The 22,076-nt window shown below is 50.7% G+C and overlaps 1 protein-coding gene across 6 annotated transcripts in view; it reads left to right on the plus strand.

The window, feature by feature from the left end:
• The window catches only part of fgfr3 (fibroblast growth factor receptor 3), a 302,812-nt gene that overhangs the window by 167,158 nt on the left and 113,578 nt on the right, over positions 1-22,076 (plus strand). For all 6 annotated transcript variants that reach the window (XM_064953089.1, XM_064953090.1, XM_064953091.1 and 3 more), the window contains 2 exons: positions 3,557-3,680; positions 18,548-18,738. In XM_064953089.1, the coding sequence (XP_064809161.1) occupies positions 3,557-3,680; positions 18,548-18,738 (315 nt within the window). The remainder of the gene's footprint in view (positions 1-3,556; positions 3,681-18,547; positions 18,739-22,076) is intronic.

Consider the following 22,076-nt stretch of genomic DNA (forward strand, 5'->3'; position numbering starts at 1 on the left):
CAGAGTAGGGTTTAAACGGTTCTACCCAGAGTAGGGTTTAAACGATTCTACCCAGAGTGGGGTTTAAACGGTTCTTCCCAGAGTGGGTTTAAACGGTTATACCCGGAGTAGGGTTTAAACGGTTCTACCCAGAGTGGGGTTTAAACGGTTCGACCCAGAGTGGGGTTTAAACAGTTCTACCCACAGTAGGGTTTAAACGATTGTACCCAGATTGGGGTTTAAACGGTTCTACCCAGAGTGGGGTTTAAACGGTTCTACCCGGAGTAGGGTTTAAACGATTCTACCCAGAGTGGGGTTTAAACAGTTCTACCCACAGTAGGGTTTAAACGATTCTACCCAGAGTGGGGTTTAAAGGGTTCTACCCATAGTGGGGTTTAAACGGTTCTACCCAGAGTAGGGTTTAAACGGTTCTACCCAGAGTGTGGTTTAAACGGTTCTACCCAGAATGGGGTTAAAACCGTTCTACCCAGATTGGGGTTTAAACGGTTTTTCACAGAGTGGGGTTAAAACCGTTCTACCCAGAGTAGGGTTTAAACGGTTCTACCCAGAGTGGGGTTTAAACTGTTCTCCCCAGAGTAGGGTTTAAACGGTTTTACCCAGAGTGGGGTTTACCGGTTCTACCCAGAGTGGGGTTAAAACGGTTCTACCCAGATTAGGGTTTAAACGGTTCTACCCGGAGTAGGGTTTAAACGGTTCTACCCGGAGTGGGCTTTAAACGTTTCTACCCAGAGTGGGCTTTAAACGGTTCTACCCAGAGTGGGCTTTAAACGGTTCTTCCCAGAGTGGGCTTTAAACGGTTCTACCCAGAGTGGGGTTTAAAAAGTTCTACCCAGAGTGGGGTTTAAACGGTTCTACCCAGAGTAGGGTTTAAACGGTTCTACCCAGAGTGGGGTTTAAACGGTTCTACCCAGAGTGGGGTTAAAACGGTTCTACCCAGAGTGGGGTTAAAACGGTTCTACCCAGAGTGGGGTTAAACGGTTCTACCCAGAGTGGGGTTTAACGGTTCTACCCAGAGTAGCGTTTAAATGGTTCCTCCCGGAGTAGGGTTTAAACGGTTCTACCCAGAGTGGGGTTTAAACGGTTCTACCCAGAGTGTGGTTTAAACTGTTCTACCCAGAGTGGGGTTTAAACAGTTCTACCCAGAGTGGGGTTTAAACGGTTCTACCCAGAGTGTGGTTTAAACTGTTCTACCCAGAGTGGGGTTTAAACAGTTCTACCCAGAGTAGGGTTTAAACGGTTCTACCCAGAGTGTGGTTTAAACAGTTCTACCCAGAGTAGGGTTTAAACGGTTCTACCCAGAGTGGGGTTTAAACAGTTCTACCCAGAGTGGGGTTTAACGGTTCTACCCAGAGTAGGGTTTAAACGGTTCTACCCAGAGTGGGGTTAAAACGGTTCTACCCAGAGTGGGGTTTAAACAGTCCTACCCAGAGTGGGGTTTAACGGTTCTACCCAGTTTAGGGTTTAAACGTTTCCACCCAGAGTAGGGTTTAAAGGTTCTACCCGGAGTAGGGTTTAAACGGTTCTACCCAGAGTGGGGTTTAAACGGTTCGACCCAGAGTGGGGTTTAAATGGTTCTACCCAGAGTGGGGTTTAAATGGTTCTACCCAGAGTAGGCTTTAAACAGTTCTACCCACAGTAGGGTTTAAGCGGTTCGACCCAGAGTGGGGTTTAAATGGTTCTACCCAGAGTGGGGTTTAAATGGTTCTACCCAGAGTAGGGTTTAAACAGTTCTACCCACAGTAGGGTTTAAACGGTTCGACCCAGAGTGGGGTTTAAATGGTTCTACCCAGAGTGGGGTTTAAATGGTTCTACCCAGAGTAGGGTTTAAACAGTTCTACCCACAGAAGGGTTTAAGCGATTCTACCCAGAGTGGGGTTTAAACGGTTCTACTCAGAGTGTGGTTTAAACGGTTCTACCCAGAGTGTGGTTTAAACGGTTCTACCCGGAGTAGGGTTTAAACGGTTCTACCCAGAGTGGGGTTTAAACGGTTCTACCCAGAGTAGGGTTTAAACGGTTCTACCCAGAGTGGGGTTTAAACGGTTCTACCCAGAGTTGGGTTAAAACCGTTCTACCCAGAGTGGGGTTTAAACGGTTCTACCCAGAGTAGGTTTTAAACGGTTCTACCCAGAGTGGGGTTTAACGGTTCTACCCAGAGTGGGCTTTAAACAGGGTAGGGATTAACTCTCTCTGCATAAGGTTCCATCGCAGCGAGGTAATGTGAAGCGTTCCATCCTGTGACATCACTCACTCTCTTAGTCACTATGACCTTCTAGCTGAGTTCATGTCAGGGTTACTACACTGTAGTAACAGTACTACACAGGGACAGTTTATAATGTACACTGGGTTATATATTATCATCATGTTTCCACTGAGCTGTCAAATCATCTCTGCCTTCAAGACACCAGTCACAACAATACACTACCTCTCTGTCTTTTCTCTCTCTATTCTATATTTCTCTCCTCTTCACAATAAGCAGCGAAGTTTAGCCCCTCTGGCTGTTTCTGTCTAGTTTTAATATTCTCAAAAACCAGACTGCTGTCTCTGTCTCTCTCCTGTCTCTGTCTCTTTCCTGTCTCTCTCCTGTCTCTCTCCTGTCTCTGTCCCTCTCCTGTCCCTCTCCTGTCTCTCTCCTGTCTCTCTCCTGTCTCTGTCTCTCTCCTGTCTCTCTCCTGTCTGTCCCTCTCCTGTCCCTCTCCTGTCTCTCTCCTGTCTCTGTCTCTCTCCTGTCTCTCTCCTGTCTCTGTCTCTCTCCTGTCTCTCTCTTGACTCCCCTGTCTTTGTCTTTCAATTGTTTCTCTCTTGTCTTTGCCATGTTAGCCAATCCTCTTTTTCTCCTTTTTGTTTTTCATCCACAGTCTTATGCTGAACCCCCATGCTAACCATGCCTCACCCCCTTCCCTGTCTACCTCTCCCCCCTCTTCCTCACCCCCTTCACTCTACCCCTCACCCTGCTTCCTTACACCCTTCCCTGTCTACCTCTCCCCCTCTTCCTCACACCCTTTCCTGTCTGCCCCTCCCCGTCTTCCTCACACCCTTCCCTGTCTGCCTCTCCCCCCTCTTCCTCACACCCTCCCCTGTCTGCTGCCTCTCCCCTCTTCCAACCCCCTTCCCTCAACCCTCTTTACCTCCCATCTCTCTCTTCTCCCTCCCTGCCTTACCCCCTCTCTGCTTCCCCCTCTCTCCTCCCTCCCTACCTTACCCCCTCTCTCTTCCCCTCTCTCCCTGCCTTACCCCCTCTCTGCTTCTCCCTCTCTCCTCCCTCCCTGCCTTACCCCCTCTCTGCTTCCCCCTCTCTCCTCCCTGCCTTACCCCCTCTCTGCTTCTCTCTCTCTCCTCCCTCCCTGCCTTACCCCCTCTCTGCTTCTCCCTCTCTCCTCCCTCCCTGCCTTACCCCCTCTCTCCTCCCTCCCTGCCTTACACCCTCTCTCCTCCCTCCCTGCCTTACCCCCTCTCTCCTCCCTCCCTGCCTTACCCCTCTCTCCTCCCTCCATGCCCTACCTCCTCTCTGCTTCCCCCTCTCTCATCCCTCCCTGCCTTACCCCTCTCTCCCCCTCAGCTAAGGCACCAGCAGTGGAGTCTGGTGATGGAGAGTGCTGTCCCTTCAGACCGTGGGAACTACACCTGTGTTGTACAGAACAAGTACGGCACCATCACCCACAGCTACCAGCTAGATGTGCTAGGTAAGACACCACCACTGCTAGACGTGCTAGCTAATACACCACCACATCTAGACGTGCTAGCTAAGACACCACCACAGCTGGACGTGCTAGGTAAGACACCACCAAAGCTACCAGCAAGACGTGCTAGGTAAGACCCCACCACAGCTAGACATGCTAGTTAAGACACCACCATAGCTAGACGTGCTAGGTAAGACACCACCACAGCTAGACGTGCTAGGTAAGACACCACCACAGCTACCAGCTAGACGTGCTAGGAAAGACACCACCACAGCTACCAGCTAGACGTGGAAGGTAAGACACCACCACAGCTACCAGCAAGACATGCTAGGTAAGACATCACCACAGCTAGACGTGCTAGGTAAGACACCACCACAGCTAGACATGCTAGGTAAGACAACACCACAGCTAGACGTGCTAGCTAAGACACCACCACATCTAGACGTGCTAGCTAAGACACCACCACAGCTAGACGTGCTAGGTAAGACACCACCACAGCTAGACGTGCTAGGTAAGACACCACCACAGCTAGACGTGCTAGGTAAGACACCACCATAGCTAGACGTGCAAGGTAAGACACCACCACAGCTACCAGCTAGACGTGCTAGGAAGGACACCACCACAGCTAGACATGCTAAGTACGACACCACCACAGCTACCAGCTAGACGTGGAAGGTAAGACACCACCAAAGCTACCAGCTAGACATGCAAGGTAAGACATCACCACAGCTAGACGTGCTAGGTAAGACACCACCATAGCTAGACGTGCTAGGTAAGACATCACCACAGCTAGACATGCTAGGTAAGACACCAACATAGCTAGACGTGCTAGGTAAGACACCACCACAGCTGGACATGCTAGGTAAGACACCAACACAACTACCAGCTAGACGTGCTAGGAAAACACCACCACAGCTACCAGCTAGACATGCTAGGTACGACACCACCACAGCTACCAGCTAGACATGCTAGGTAAGACATCACCACAGCTAGACGTGCTAGGTAAGACACCACCACAGCTAGACGTGCTAGGTAAGACATCACCACAGCTAGACATGCTAGGTAAGACACCACGACAGCTCGACATGCTAGGTAAGACACCACTACAGCTAGACTTGCTAGGAAGGACATCACCACAGCTACCAGCTAGACGTCCTAGGTAAGATACCACCACAGCTAGACGTGCTAGGTAAGACACCACCACAGCTAACAGCTAGACGTGCTATGTAAGACACCACCACAGCTAGACGTGCTTTGTAAGACACCACCACAGCTAGACCTGCTAGGTAAGACACCACCAAAGCTACCAGCTAGACATGCTAGGTAAGACACCACCACAGGTAGACCTGCTAGGTAAGACACCACCACAGCTAGACGTGCTCGGTAAGATACCACCAGAGCTAGACGTGCTAGGTAAGACACCACCAAAGCTACCAGCTAGACGTGCTAGGTAAGACACCAACATAGCTAGACATGCTAGGTAAGACACCACCAAAGCTACCAGCTAGACGTGCTTGGTAAGACACCACCACAGCTAGACATGCTAGTTAAGACACCACCATAGCTAGACGTGCTAGGTAAGACACCACCACAGCTAGACATGCTAGGTAAGACACCAACACAACTACCAGCTAGACGTGCTAGGAAAGACACCACCACAGCTACCAGCTAGACATGCTAGGTACGACACCACCACAGCTACCAGCTAGACATGCTAGGTAAGACATCACCACAGCTAGACGTTCTAGGTAAGACACCACCACAGCTAGACGTGCTAGGTAATACATCACCACAGCTAGACATGCGAGATAAGACACCACCACAGCAAACAGCTAGACTTGCTAGGTAAGACACCACCACAGCTAGACGTGCTAGGAAGGACACCACCACAGCTACCAGCTAGACGTCCTAGGTAAGACACCACCACAGCTACCAGCTAGACGTGCTAGGTAAGACTGCACCACAGCTAGATTTGCTAAGTAAGACACACCACAGCTAGGCTTGCTAGGTAAGACACCACCACAGCTAGACGTGCTAGGAAGGACATCACCACAGCTACCAGCTAGACGTACTAGGTAAGACACCACCACAGCTACCAGCTAGACGTGCTAGGTAAGACACCACAACAGCTAGACATGCTAGGTAAGACACCACCACAGCTAGACCTGCTAGGTAAGACACCACCAAAGCTACCAGCTAGACATGCTAGGTAAGACACCACCACAGCTAGACTTGCTCGGTAAGACACCACCACAGCTACCAGCTAGACGTGCTAGGTAAGACACCACCACAGCTAGACCTGCTAGGTAAGACACCACCAAAGCTACCAGCTAGACATGCTAGGTAACACACCACCAGAGGTAGACCTGCTAGGTAAGACACCACCACAGCTTGACATGCTCGGTAAGACACCACCACAGCTATCCGCTAGACGTGCTAGGTAAGACACCACCACAGCTAGACATGCTAGGTAAGACACCACAACAGCTAGACGTGCTAGGTAAGACACCACCACAGCTAGACCTGCTAGGTAAGACACCACCAAAGCTACCAGCTAGACATGCTAGGTAAGACACCACCACAGGTAGACCTGCTAGGTAAGACACCACCACAGCTAGACGTGCTCGGTAAGACACCACCACAGCTATCCGCTAGACGTGCTAGGTAAGACACCACAACAGCTAGACATGCTAGGTAAGACACCACCACAGGTAGACCTGCTAGGTAAGACACCACCACAGCTAGACGTGCTAGGTAAGACACCACCACAGCTACCAGCTAGACGTGCTAGGTAAGACTGCACCACAGAAAGACGTGCTAGGTAAGACATCACCACAGCTAGACGTGCTAGGTAAGACACCACGACAGCTAGATTTGCTAAGTAAGACACCACCACAGCTAGACTTGCTAGGTAAGACACCACCACAGCTACCAGCTAGACGTTCGAGTTAAGACACCACCACAGCTAGACGTGCTATGTAAGACACCACCACAGCTGGACGTGCTATGTAAGACACCACCACAGCTAGACATGCTATGTAAGACACCACCACAGCTGGACGTGCTATGTAAGACACCACCACAGCTAGACGTGCTAGGTAAGACACCACCACAGCTAGACGTGCTTTGTAAGACACCACCACAGCTAGACGTGCTATGTAAGACACCACCACAGCTAGACTTGCTAGGTAAGACACCACCATAGCTTCCAGCTAGACGTGCTAGGTAAGACACCACCACAGCTAGACCTGCTAGGTAAGACACCACCAAAGCTTCCAGCTAGACATGCTAGGTAAGACACCACCACAGGTAGACCTGCTAGGTAAGACACCACCACAGCTAGACGTGCTCGGTAAGACACCACCACAGCTACCAGCTAGACGTGCTAGTTAAGACACCACAACAGCTAGACATGCTAGGTAAGACACCACCACAGCTAGACCTGCTAGGTAAGACACCACCAAAGCTACCAGCTAGACATGCTAGGTAAGACACCACCACAGCTAGACTTGCTCGGTAAGACACCACCACAGCTACCAGCTAGACGTGCTAGGTAAGACACCACCACAGCTAGACGTGCTATGTAAGACACCACCACAGCTAGACTTGCTAGGTAAGACACCACCATAGATTCCAGCTAGACGTGCTAGGTAAGACAACACCACAGCTAGACCTGCTAGGTAAGACACCACCAAAGCTACCAGCTAGACATGCTAGGTAAGACAACACCAGAGGTAGACCTGCTAGGTAAGACACCACCACAGCTAGACTTGCTCGGTAAGATACCACCACAGCTACCAGCTAGACGTGCTAGGTAAGACACCACCACAGCTAGACCTGCTAGGTAAGACACCACCAAAGCTTCCAGCTAGACATGCTAGGTAAGACACCACCACAGGTAGACCTGCTAGGTAAGACACCACCACAGCTAGACGTGCTCGGTAAGACACCACCACAGCTACCAGCTAGAAATGCTAGGTAAGACACCACCACAGCTAGACTTGCTCGGTAAGACACCACCACAGCTACCAGCTAGACGTGCTAGGTAAGACACCACCACAGCTAGACCTGCTAGGTAAGACACCACCAAAGCTACCAGCTAGACATGCTAGGTAACACACCACCAGAGGTAGACCTGCTAGGTAAGACACCACCACAGCTTGACATGCTCGGTAAGACACCACCACAGCTATCCGCTAGACGTGCTAGGTAAGACACCACCACAGCTAGACATGCTAGGTAAGACACCACAACAGCTAGACGTGCTATGTAAGACACCACCACAGCTAGACGTGCTAGGTAAGACACCACCACAGCTACCAGCTAGACGTGCTAGGTAAGACTGCACCACAGAAAGACGTGCTAGGTAAGACATCACCACAGCTAGACGTGCTAGGTAAGACACCACGACAGCTAGATTTGCTAAGTAAGACACCACCACAGCTAGACTTGCTAGGTAAGACACCACCACAGCTACCAGCTAGACGTTCGAGTTAAGACACCACCACAGCTAGACGTGCTATGTCAGACACCACCACAGCTAGACGTGCTATGTAAGACACCACCACAGCTAGACTTGCTCAGTAAGACACAACCACAGCTAGACGTGCTATGTAAGACACCACCACAGCTAGACGTGCTAGGTTAAGCCACCACCACAGCTAGACGTGCTTTGTAAGACACCACCACAGCTAGACGTGCTATGTAAGACACCACCACAGCTAGACTTGCTAGGTAAGACACCACCATAGCTTCCAGCTAGACGTGCTAGGTAAGACACCACCACAGCTAGACATGCTAGGTAAGACAACACCACAGCTAGACCTGCTAGGTAAGACACCACCAAAGCTACCAGCTAGACATGCTAGGTAAGACAACACCAGAGGTAGACCTGCTAGGTAAGACACCACCACAGCTAGACTTGCTCGGTAAGATACCACCACAGCTACCAGCTAGACGTGCTAGGTAAGACACCACCACAGCTAGACCTGCTAGGTAAGACACCACCAAAGCTTCCAGCTAGACATGCTAGGTAAGACACCACCACAGGTAGACCTGCTAGGTAAGACACCGCCACAGCTAGACGTGCTCGGTAAGACACCACCACAGCTACCAGCTAGACGTGCTAGTTAAGACACCACAACAGCTAGACATGCTAGGTAAGACACCACCACAGCTAGACCTGCTAGGTAAGACACCACCAAAGCTACCAGCTAGACATGCTAGGTAAGACACCACCACAGCTAGACTTGCTCGGTAAGACACCACCACAGCTACCAGCTAGACGTGCTAGGTAAGACACCACCACAGCTAGACGTGCTATGTAAGACACCACCACAGCTAGACTTGCTAGGTAAGACACCACCATAGCTTCCAGCTAGACGTGCTAGGTAAGACACCACCACAGCTAGACATGCTAGGTAAGACAACACCACAGCTAGACCTGCTAGGTAAGACACCACCAAAGCTACCAGCTAGACATGCTAGGTAAGACAACACCAGAGGTAGACCTGCTAGGTAAGACACCACCACAGCTAGACTTGCTCGGTAAGATACCACCACAGCTACCAGCTAGACGTGCTAGGTAAGACACCACCACAGCTAGACCTGCTAGGTAAGACACCACCAAAGCTTCCAGCTAGACATGCTAGGTAAGACACCACCACAGGTAGACCTGCTAGGTAAGACACCGCCACAGCTAGACGTGCTCGGTAAGACACCACCACAGCTACCAGCTAGACGTGCTAGTTAAGACACCACAACAGCTAGACATGCTAGGTAAGACACCACCACAGCTAGACCTGCTAGGTAAGACACCACCAAAGCTACCAGCTAGACATGCTAGGTAAGACACCACTACAGCTAGACTTGCTCGGTAAGACACCACCACAGCTACCAGCTAGACGTGCTAGGTAAGACACCACCACAGCTAGACGTGCTATGTAAGACACCACCACAGCTAGACTTGCTAGGTAAGACACCACCATAGCTTCCAGCTAGACGTGCTAGGTAAGACACCACCACAGCTAGACATGCTAGGTAAGACAACACCACAGCTAGACCTGCTAGGTAAGACACCACCAAAGCTACCAGCTAGACATGCTAGGTAAGACAACACCAGAGGTAGACCTGCTAGGTAAGACACCACCACAGCTAGACTTGCTCGGTAAGATACCACCACAGCTACCAGCTAGACGTGCTAGGTAAGACACCACCACAGCTAGACCTGCTAGGTAAGACACCACCAAAGCTTCCAGCTAGACATGCTAGGTAAGACACCACCACAGGTAGACCTGCTAGGTAAGACACCACCACAGCTAGACCTGCTAGGTAAGACACCACCAAAGCTTCCAGCTAGACATGCTAGGTAAGACACCACCACAGGTAGACCTGCTAGTTAAGACACCACAACAGCTAGACATGCTAGGTAAGACACCACCACAGCTAGACCTGCAAGGTAAGACACCACCAAAGCTACCAGCTAGACATGCTTGGTAAGACACCACCACAGCTAGACTTGCTCGGTAAGACACCACCACAGCTACCAGCTAGACGTGCTAGGTAAGACACCACCACAGCTAGACCTGCTAGGTAAGACACCACCAAAGCTACCAGCTAGACATGCTAGGTAACACACCACCAGAGGTAGACCTGCTAGGTAAGACACCACCACAGCTTGACATGCTCGGTAAGACACCACCACAGCTATCCGCTAGACGTGCTAGGTAAGACACCACCACAGCTAGACATGCTAGGTAAGACACCACAACAGCTAGACGTGCTAGGTAAGACACCACCACAGCTAGACCTGCTAGGTAAGACACCACCAAAGCTACCAGCTAGACATGCTAGGTAAGACACCACCACAGGTAGACCTGCTAGGTAAGACACCACCACAGCTAGACGTGCTCGGTAAGACACCACCACAGCTATCCGCTAGACGTGCTAGGTAAGACACCACAACAGCTAGACATGCTAGGTAAGACACCACCACAGGTAGACCTTCTAGGTAAGACACCACCACAGCTAGACGTGCTAGGTAAGACACCACCACAGCTACCAGCTAGACGTGCTAGGTAAGACTGCACCACAGAAAGACGTGCTAGGTAAGACATCACCACAGCTAGACGTGCTAGGTAAGACACCACGACAGCTAGATTTGCTAAGTAAGACACCACCACAGCTAGACTTGCTAGTTAAGACACCACCACAGCTACCAGCTAGACGTTCGAGTTAAGACACCACCACAGCTAGACGTGCTATGTCAGACACCACCACAGCTAGACGTGCTATGTAAGACACCACCACAGCTAGACTTGCTCAGTAAGACACAACCACAGCTAGACGTGCTATGTAAGACACCACCACAGCTAGACGTGCTATGTAAGACACCACCACAGCTATACTTGCTAGGTAAGACACCACCACAGCTAGACGTGCTTTGTAAGACACCACCACAGCCAGACTTGCTAGGTAAGACACCACCATAGCTTCCAGCTAGACGTGTTAGGTAAGACACCACCACAGCTAGACATGCTAGGTAAGACACCACCACAGCTAGACCTGCTAGGTAAGACACCACCACAGCTAGACTTGCTCGGTAAGACACCACCACAGCTACCAGCTAGACCTGCTAGGTAAGACACCACCACAGCTAGACCTGCTAGGTAAGACACCACCAAAGCTACCAGCTAGACATGCTAGGTAAGACACCACCACAGGTAGACCTGCTAGGTAAGACACCACCACAGCTAGACGTGCTCGGTAAGACACCACCACAGCTACCAGCTAGACGTGCTAGGTAAGACTGCACCACAGAAAGACGTGCTAGGTAAGACACCACCACAGCTAGACTTGCTAGGTAAGACACCACCACAGCTAGACGTGCTAGGTAAGACATCACCACAGCTAGACGTGCTAGGTAAGACACCACCACAGCTAGACGTGCTTGGTAAGACACCACCACAGCTACCAGCTAGACGTGCTAGGTAAGACACCACCACAGCTAGACGTGCTATGTAAGACACCACCACAGCGAGACGTGCTTGGTATGACACCACCACAGCTACCAGCTAGACGTGCTAGGTAAGACACCACCACAGCTAGACGTGCTATGTAAGACACCACCACAGTGAGACGTGCTTGGTAAGACACCACCACAGCGAGACGTGCTTGGTAAGACACCACCACAGCTACCAGCTAGACGTGCTAGGTAAGACTGCACCACAGAAAGACGTGCTAGGTAAGACATCACCACAGCTAGACGTTCTAGGTAAGACACCACCATAGCTTCCAGCTAGACGTGCTAGGTAAGACACCACCACAGCTAGACTTGCTCGGTAAGACACCACCACAGCTACCAGCTAGACGTGCTAGGTAAGACACCAACACAGCTAGACCTGCTAGGTAAGACACCACCAAAGCTACCAGCTAGACATGCTAGGTAAGACACCACCACAGGTAGACCTGCTAGGTAAGACACCACCACAGCTAGACGTGCTAGGTAAGATCCCACCACAGCTAGACTTGCTAGGTAAGACACCACCACAGCTGGACGTGCTAGGTAAGACATCACCACAGCTAGACGTGCTAGGTAAGACACCACCACAGCTAGACTTGCTAGGTAAGACACCACCACAGCTACCAGCTAGACGTTCGAGTTAAGACACCACCACAGCTAGACCTGCTAGGTAAGACACCACCACAGCCAGACATGCTAGGTAAGACACCACCACAGCTAGACGTCCTAGGTAAGACACCACCACAGCTAGACGTGCTAGGTAAGACACCACCACAGCTACCAGCTAGACGTGCTAGGTAAGACACCACCACAGCTAGACGTGCTATGTAAGACACCACCACAGCTAGACTTGCTCGGTAAGACACCACCACAGCTACCAGCTAGATGTACTAGGTAAGACACCACCACAGCTAGACGTGCTAGGTAAGACACCACCACAGCTACCAGCTAGACGTGCTAGGTAAGACACCACCACAGCTAGACTTGCTATGTAAGACACCACCACAGCTAGACTTGCTCGGTAAGACACCACCACAGCTACCAGCTAGATGTACTAGATAAGACACCACCACAGCTAGACGTGCTATGTAAGACACCACCACAGCTAGACGTGCTAGGTAAGACACCACCACAGCTAGACGTGCTAGGTAAGACACCACCACAGCTAGACATGCTAGGTAAGACACCACCACAGCTAGACCTGCTAGGTAAGACACCACCAAAGCTACCAGCTAGACATGCTAGGTAAGACACCACAACAGGTAGACCTGCTAGGTATGACACCACCACAGCTAGACTTGCTCGTTAAGACACCACCACAGCTAGACCTGCTAGGTAAGACACCACCAAAGCTACCAGCTAGACATTCTAGGTAAGACACCACCACAGGTAGACCTGCTAGGTAAGACACCACCACAGCTTGACGTGCTCGGTAAGACACCACCACAGCTATCCGCTAGACGTGCTAGGTAAGACACCACCACAGCTAGACATGCTAGGTAAGACACCACAACAGCTAGACGTGCTATGTAAGACACCACCACAGCTAGACCTGCTAGGTAAGACACCACCAAAACTACCTGCTAGACATGCTAGGTAAGACACCACCACAGCTAGACGTGCTCGGTAAGACACCACCACAGCTATCCACTAGACGTGCTAGGTAAGACACCACAACAGCTAGACGTGCAAGGTAAGACACCACCACAGCTAGACGTGCTCGGTAAGACACCACCACAGCTATCCGCTAGACGTGCTAGGTAAGACACCACCACAGCTAAACATGCCAGGTAAGAAACCACCACAGCTACCAGCTAGACGTGCTTGGTAAGACACCACCACAGCTACCAGCAAGACGTGCTAGGTAAGACACCACAACAGCTAGACGTGCTAGGTAAGACTCCACCACAGTGAGACGTGCTTGGTAAGACACCATCACAGCTAGACGTGCTAGTTAAGACACCACCACAGCGAGACATGCTTGGTAAGACACCACCACAGCTACCAGCTAGACGTGCTAGGTAAGACACCACCACAGCTAGACGTGCTATGTAATATAATAATATAATAATATATCCCATTTAGCAGACGCTTTTGTCCAAAGCGACTTACAAGTCGGCTGGGGCCACTTTTTGCATATGGGTGGCCCCAGTGGGAAACGAACCCACGACGCTTGGCGTTGCAAGCGCCATGCTCTACCGACTGAGCCACACAGGACCCACCACAGTGAGACTTGCTTGCTAAGACACCACCACAGCTAGACGTGCTAGGTAAGACACCACCACAGCTAGACGTGCTAGGTAAGACACCACAACAGCTAGATTTGCTAAGTAAGACACCACCACAGCTAGACTTGCTAGGTAAGACACCAACATAGCTAGACGTGCTAGGTAAGACACCACCACAGATACCAGCTAGACGTGCTAGGTAAGACACCACCACAGCTACCAGCTAGACGTACTAGGTCAGACACCACCACAGCTATCAGCTAGACGTGCTTGGTAAGACACCACCACAGCTACCAGCAAGACGTGCTAGGTAAGACACCACAACAGCTAGACGTGCTAGGTAAGACACCACCACAGCTAAACATGCTAGGTAAGACACCACCACAGCTTCCAGCTAGACGTGCTTGGTAAGACACCACCACAGCTACCAGCAAGACGTGCTAGGTAAGACACCACAACAGCTAGACGTGCTAGGTAAGACACCACCACAGCTAGACGTGCTAGGTAAGACACCACCACAGCTAGACGTGCTATGTAATACCCCACCACAGCTAGACTTGCTAGGTAAGACACCACCACAGCTAGACGTGCAATGTAAGACACCACCACAGCTAGACTTGCTATGTAAGACACCACCACAGCTAGACTTGCTAGGTAAGACACCACCACAGCTAGACGTGCTATGTAAGACACCACCAAAGCTAGACTTGCTAGGTAAGACACCACCACAGCTAGACGTGCTAGGTAAGACACCACCACAGCTATCCGCTAGACGTGCTAGGTAAGACACCACCACAGCTAAACATGCCAGGTAAGAAACCACCACAGCTACCAGCTATACGTGCTTGGTAAGACACCACCACAGCTACCAGCAAGACGTGCTAGGTTAGACACCACAACAGCTAGACGTGCTAGGTAAGACTCCACCACAGCTAGACGTGCTAGGTAAGACACCACCACAACTAGACGTGCTAGGTAAGACACCACCACAGCTAGAAGTGCTATGTAAGACACCACCACAGTGAGACGTGCTTGGTAAGACACCACCACAGCTAGACGTGCTAGTTAAGACACCACCACAGCGAGACATGCTTGGTAAGACACCACCACAGCTACCAGCTAGACGTGCTAGGTAAGACACCACCACAGCTAGACGTGCTATGTAAGACACCACCACAGTGAGACTTGCTTGCTAAGACACCACCACAGCTAGACGTGCTAGGTAAGACACCACCACAGCTAGACGTGCTAGGTAAGACACCACAACAGCTAGATTTGCTAAGTAAGACACCACCACAGCTAGACTTGCTAGGTAAGACACCAACATAGCAAGACGTGCTAGGTAAGACACCACCACAGATACCAGCTAGACGTGCTAGGTAAGACACCACCACAGCTACCAGCTAGACGTACTAGGTCAGACACCACCACAGCTATCAGCTAGACGTGCTTGGTAAGACACCACCACAGCTACCAGCAAGACGTGCTAGGTAAGACACCACAACAGCTAGACGTGCTAGGTAAGACACCACCACAGCTAAACATGCTAGGTAAGACACCACCACAGCTTCCAGCTAGACGTGCTTGGTAAGACACCACCACAGCTACCAGCAAGACGTGCTAGGTAAGACACCACAACAGCTAGACGTGCTAGGTAAGACACCACCACAGCTAGACGTGCTAGGTAAGACACCACCACAGCTAGACGTGCTATGTAATACCCCACCACAGCTAGACTTGCTAGGTAAGACACCACCACAGCTAGACGTGCAATGTAAGACACCACCACAGCTAGACTTGCTATGTAAGACACCACCACAGCTAGACTTGCTAGGTAAGACACCACCACAGCTAGACGTGCTATGTAAGACACCACCAAAGCTAGACTTGCTAGGTAAGACACCACCACAGCTAGACGTGCTAGGTAAGACACCACCACAGCTATCCGCTAGACGTGCTAGGTAAGACACCACCACAGCTAAACATGCCAGGTAAGAAACCACCACAGCTACCAGCTATACGTGCTTGGTAAGACACCACCACAGCTACCAGCAAGACGTGCTAGGTTAGACACCACAACAGCTAGACGTGCTAGGTAAGACTCCACCACAGCTAGACGTGCTAGGTAAGACACCACCACAACTAGACGTGCTAGGTAAGACACCACCACAGCTAGAAGTGCTATGTAAGACACCACCACAGTGAGACGTGCTTGGTAAGACACCACCACAGCTAGACGTGCTAGTTAAGACACCACCACAGCGAGACATGCTTGGTAAGACACCACCACAGCTACCAGCTAGACGTGCTAGGTAAGACACCACCACAGCTAGACGTGCTATGTAAGACACCACCACAGTGAGACTTGCTTGCTAAGACACCACCACAGCTAGACGTGCTAGGTAAGACACCACCACAGCTAGACGTGCTAGGTAAGACACCACAACAGCTAGATTTGCTAAGTAAGACACCACCACAGCTAGACTTGCTAGGTAAGACACCAACATAGCTAGACGTGCTAGGTAAGACACCACCACAGATACCAGCTAGACGTGCTAGGTAAGACACCACCACAGCTACCAGCTAGACGTACTAGGTCAGACACCACCACAGCTATCAGCTAGACGTGCTTGGTAAGACACCAACACAGCTACCAGCAAGACGTGCTAGGTAAGACACCACAACAGCTAGACGTGCTAGGTAAGACACCACCACAGCTAAACATGCTAGGTAAGACACCACCACAGCTTCCAGCTAGACGTGCTTGGTAAGACACCACCACAGCTACCAGCAAGACGTGCTAGGTAAGACACCACAACAGCTGAACGTGCTAGGTAAGACACCACCACAGCTAGACGTGCTAGGTAAGACACCACCACAGCTAGACGTGCTATGTAATACCCCACCACAGCTAGACTTGCTAGGTAAGACACCACCAGAGCTAGACGTGCAATGTAAGACACCACCACAGCTAGACTTGCTATGTAAGACACCACCACAGCTAGACTTGCTAGGTAAGACACCACCACAGCTAGACGTGCTATGTAAGACACCACCAAAGCTAGACTTGCTAGGTAAGACACCACCACAGCTAGACGTGCTAGGTAAGACACCACCACAGCTAGACGTGCTATGTAAGACACCACCACATCTAGACATGCTGGGTAAGACACCACAACAGCTAGACCTGCTAGGTAAGACACCACCACAGCTATCCGCTAGACGTGCTAGGTAAGACACCACCACAGCTAAACATGCTAGGTAAGACACCACCACAGCTACCAGCTAGACGTGCTTGGTAAAACACCACCACAGCTACCAGCAAGACGTGCTAGGTAAGACACCACAACAGCTAGACGTGCTAGGTAAGACTCCACCACAGCTAGACGTGCTAGGTAAGACACCACCACAGCTAGACGTGCTATGTAATACCCCACCACAGCTAGACTTGCTAGGTAAGACACCACCACAGCTACCAGCTAGACTTGCTAGGTAAGACATCACCACAGCTAGACGTGCTAGGTAAGACATCACCACAGCTAGACATGCTAGGTAAGACACCACCACAGCTCGACCTGCTAGGTAAGACACCACCAAAGTAACCAGCTAGACCTGCTAGGTCAGACACCACCACAGCTACCAGCTAGACTTGCTAGGTAAGACACCACCTCAGCAACCTGCTAGACATGCTAGGTAAGACACCACCACAGCTAGACCTGCTAGTTACGACACCACTACAGCAACCAGCTAGACACGCTAGGTCAGACACCACCACAGCTACCAGCTAGACGTGATAGGTAAGACACCACCAGAGCTATCAGCTAGATGTGCTTGGTAAGACACCACCACAGCTAGACGTGCTAGGTAAGACACCACCACAGCTACCAGCTAGACGTGCTAGGTAAGACACCACAACAGCTTCCAGCTAGATGTGCTAGGTAAGACACCACAACAGCTTCCAGCTAGACATGCTCGGTAAGACACCAACATAGCTAGACGTGCTTAGTAAGACACCACCACAGCTACCAGCTAGACGTGCTCGGTACGACACCACCACAGCTAGACGTGCAGGTAAGACACCACCACAGCTAGACGTGCTTGGTAAGACACCAACATAGCTAGACGTGCTAGGTAAGACACCACCACAGATACCAGCTAGACGTGCTAGGTAAGACACCACCACAGCTACCAGCTAGACGTACTAGGTCAGACACCACCACAGCTATCAGCTAGACGTGCTAGGTAAGACATCACCACAGCTAAACGTGCTCGGTAAGACATCACCACAGCTAAACGTGCTAGGTAAGACACCACCACAGCGAGACGTGCTTGGTAAGACACCAACATAGCTAGACGTGCTAGGTAAGACACCACCACAGCGAGACGTGCTCGGTAAGACACCAACATAGCTAGACGTGCTTGGTAAGACACCACCACAGCTTCCAGCTGGACTTGCTAGGTAAGACGCTCCAACAAGATGTCATAATTTGGGAACTGATAGATTCATTGACTTCAGTTCATATTGTCACATGTTATCAAAGTCATCAGAATCCATACTACACCTGTGTGTTTGTGTTCTGCTGACAAACCTCCTGCTCCTTTCACTTCTCTGGCCCATTCAGAGCGCTCCCCTCACAGGCCCATCCTCCAGGCAGGTCTTCCAGCCAATCAGACAGTGGTATTGGGCAGTAATGTGGAGTTCCACTGTAAGGTGTACAGCGATGCCCAGCCTCACATCCAGTGGCTGAAGCACATCGAGGTGAACGGATCCCGGTATGGTCCCGACGGTGTCCCATACGTCAACATACTCAAGGTGGGTGGGACTTAACGGTCTGCTGAATCAATCACACCTGACTTCTTGTCAGCTAGAGCAAATCAGATCTGACTTCCTGTCTGCTTGGTCAATCAGACCTGACATCCAGATTGACTTGGACCAATAAGAAGATACACTAGATTAAACTCTAGTATTACTCTTGTCTGTAGTAGCTGTGAGGCAACAAGGGATACATTGAGTTGACCTCTGACCTTCTTCATACAAGGTTAGGATGAGGTCATGGGGAGAGTACTTTTAGTTTGGTGTTCAGTTGATAGTGTGATGTTTCTTTAAAGGATTATAGAGACTGGTCTCTCTCCTTAGTCTTCTAGTTTGTTTAGCATGTATAGTTCTGTAACAGAGCAGTAGTCTGGTGATCTAGAAGAGAGCATGCAGGATTCCTCTCAGGGGACAACACCCTTCCTTCCCACCAGAGTGTTTTAAAAACAGATTTTATTTGAACTCAGAGAAAGAGACTCCCAGAGAAATAAAGAATTTGGCTTTCTCATTTTGGCACCGAGGGAATAAAACAATCATCTGGTTTGGACTAAAGTTAACTAGTGTGGTGGCGGCAGGGAGGCAGGGAGAGACGGCTGTTACCCACCCAGACTCTGATGTGTCGCCTCGTCTGAGAGAGGGAGGAGGAGGAGAGGAGGAGGAGAGAAGGAAGGAGGGAAGAGGCACTCGAAAAAGCCACCATGGAAAAACTGAGCGGAAGAACAAGGGGAAGGGCAGAGTCAGCAGAGAGAGAAAGAGAGAGAGAGAGAAGTAGAAGAGCTGAGAGAGAGAGAGAGAGAGACAGAGAGAGGAGAGCTGAAAGTGAGAAAGAGAGAAAGAGAGAAAGAGTGAGACAATTAGAAGTGTGTGTGAGAGAGAGAGAGAGAGAGAGAGAGAGATAGAAGGGGGGAGAGAGAGAGGGGGGACAGAGAGGGGGGACAGAGAAAGAGGGGACAAAGAGGGGACAAAGAGAGAGACAGCGAGAGAGAGAGAGAGAGAGAGAGAGAGAGAGAGAGGGGCAGAGAGAGAGGGGGCAGAGAGAGAGGGGGCAGAGAGAGAGGGGGCAGAGAGAGAGTGAGAGGACAGAGAGCGCCTCGGCTACCCAGACCACGGCTCCACACTATTTTCATCTCCACATAATTGAAGCAGTCTGGGACTGGCCCCACCACAGGCTGTAGAGTTGATCTGGGACTGGCCCCACCACAGGCTGTAGAGTTGATCTGGGACTGGCCCCACCACAGGCTGTAGAGTTGATCTGGGACTGGAACCACCACAGGCTGTAGAGTTGATCTGGGACTGGCCCCACCACAGGCTGTAGAGTTGATCTGGGACTGGCCCCACCACAGGCTGTAGAGTTGATCTGGGACTGGAACCACCACAGGCTGTAGAGTTGATCTGGGACTGGAACCACCACAGGCTGTAGAGTTGATCTGGGACTGGAACCACCACAGGCTGTAGAGTTGATCTGGGATCTGGGATCTACAACTATAACTGGTGGGGGGGTCTACTGACATCCTACAACTATAACTGGTGGGGGGGTCTACTGACATCCTACAACTATAACTGGTGGGGGGGGTCTACTGACATCCTACAACTATAACTGATGGGGGGTCTACTGACATCCTACAACTATAACTGATGGGGGGTCTACTGACATCCTACAACTATGACTGATTGGGGGGTCTACTGACATCCTACAACTATAACTGATTGGGGGGTCTACTGACATCCTACAACTATAACTGATTGGGGGGTCTACTGACATCCTACAACTATGACTGATTGGGGGGTCTACTGACATCCTACAACTATAACTGGTGGGGGTCTACTGACATCCTACAACTATAACTGGTGGGGGGTCTACTGACATCCTACAACTATGACAGATGGGGGGTCTACTGACATCCTACAACTATAACTGATGGGGGGGGGTCTACTGACGTCCTACAACTATGACTGATGGGGGGGTCTACTGACATCCTACAACTATGACTGATGGGGGGGTCTACTGACATCCTACAACTATAACTGGTGGGGGGGTCTACTGACATCCTACAACTATAACTGATTGGGGGGTCTACTGACGTCCTACAACTATGACTGATGGGGGGTCTACTGACGTCCTACAACTATGACTGATGGGGGGGTCTACTGATATCCTACAACTATGACTGATGGGGGGTCTACTGACATCCTACAACTATGACTGATGGGGGTCTACTGACATCCTACAACTATGACTGATGGGGGGGTCTACTGACATCCTACAACTATAACTGATGGGGGGTCTACTGACGTCCTACAACTATGACTGATGGGGGGTCTACTGACATCCTACAACTATGACTGATGGGGGGTCTACTGACATCCTACAACTATGACTGATGGGGGTCTACTGGCGTCCTACAACTATGACTGATGGGGGGTCTACTGACATCCTACAACTATGACTGATGGGGGGTCTACTGACGTCCTACAACTATGACTGATGGGGGGTCTACTGACATCCTACAACTATGACTGATGGGGGGTCTACTGACATCTTACAACTATGACTGATGGGGGTCTACTGATATCCTACAACTATGACTGATGGGGGTCTACTGACATCCTACAACTATGACTGATTGGGGGTCTCCTGACATCCTACAACTATGACTGATTGGGGGTCTACTGACATCCTACAACTATGACTGATTGGGGGGTCTACTGACGTCCTACAACTATAACTGGTGGGGGGTCTACTGACATCCTACAACTATAACTGATGGGGGGTCTACTGACATCCTACAACTATAACTGATTGGGGGGTCTACTGACATCCTACAACTATGACTGATGGGGGGTCTACTGACATCCTACAACTACGACTGATGGGGGGGGTCTACTGACATCCTACAACTATAACTGGTGGGGGGTCTACTGACATCCTACAACTATAACTGGTGGGGGTCTACTGACATCCTACAACTATAACTGATGGGGGGTCTACTGACATCCTACAACTATGACTGATTGGGGGTCTACTGACATCCTACAACTATGACAGATGGGGGGGTCTACTGACGTCCTACAACTATAACTGGTGGGGGGGGGTCTACTGACATCCTACAACTATAACTGATGGGGGGTCTACTGACGTCCTACAACTATGACTGATGGGGGGTCTACTGATATCCTACAACTATGACTGATGGGGGGTCTACTGACATCCTACAACTATGACTGATGGGGGGGTCTACTGATATCCTACAACTATGACTGATGGGGGGTCTACAGACATCTTACAACTATGACTGATGGGGGGTCTACTGATATCCTACAACTATGACTGATGGGGG

The sequence above is a fragment of the Oncorhynchus masou genome, chromosome 32, assembly GCF_036934945.1.
Source record: "Oncorhynchus masou masou isolate Uvic2021 chromosome 32, UVic_Omas_1.1, whole genome shotgun sequence".
NCBI lineage: Eukaryota > Metazoa > Chordata > Actinopteri > Salmoniformes > Salmonidae > Oncorhynchus > Oncorhynchus masou.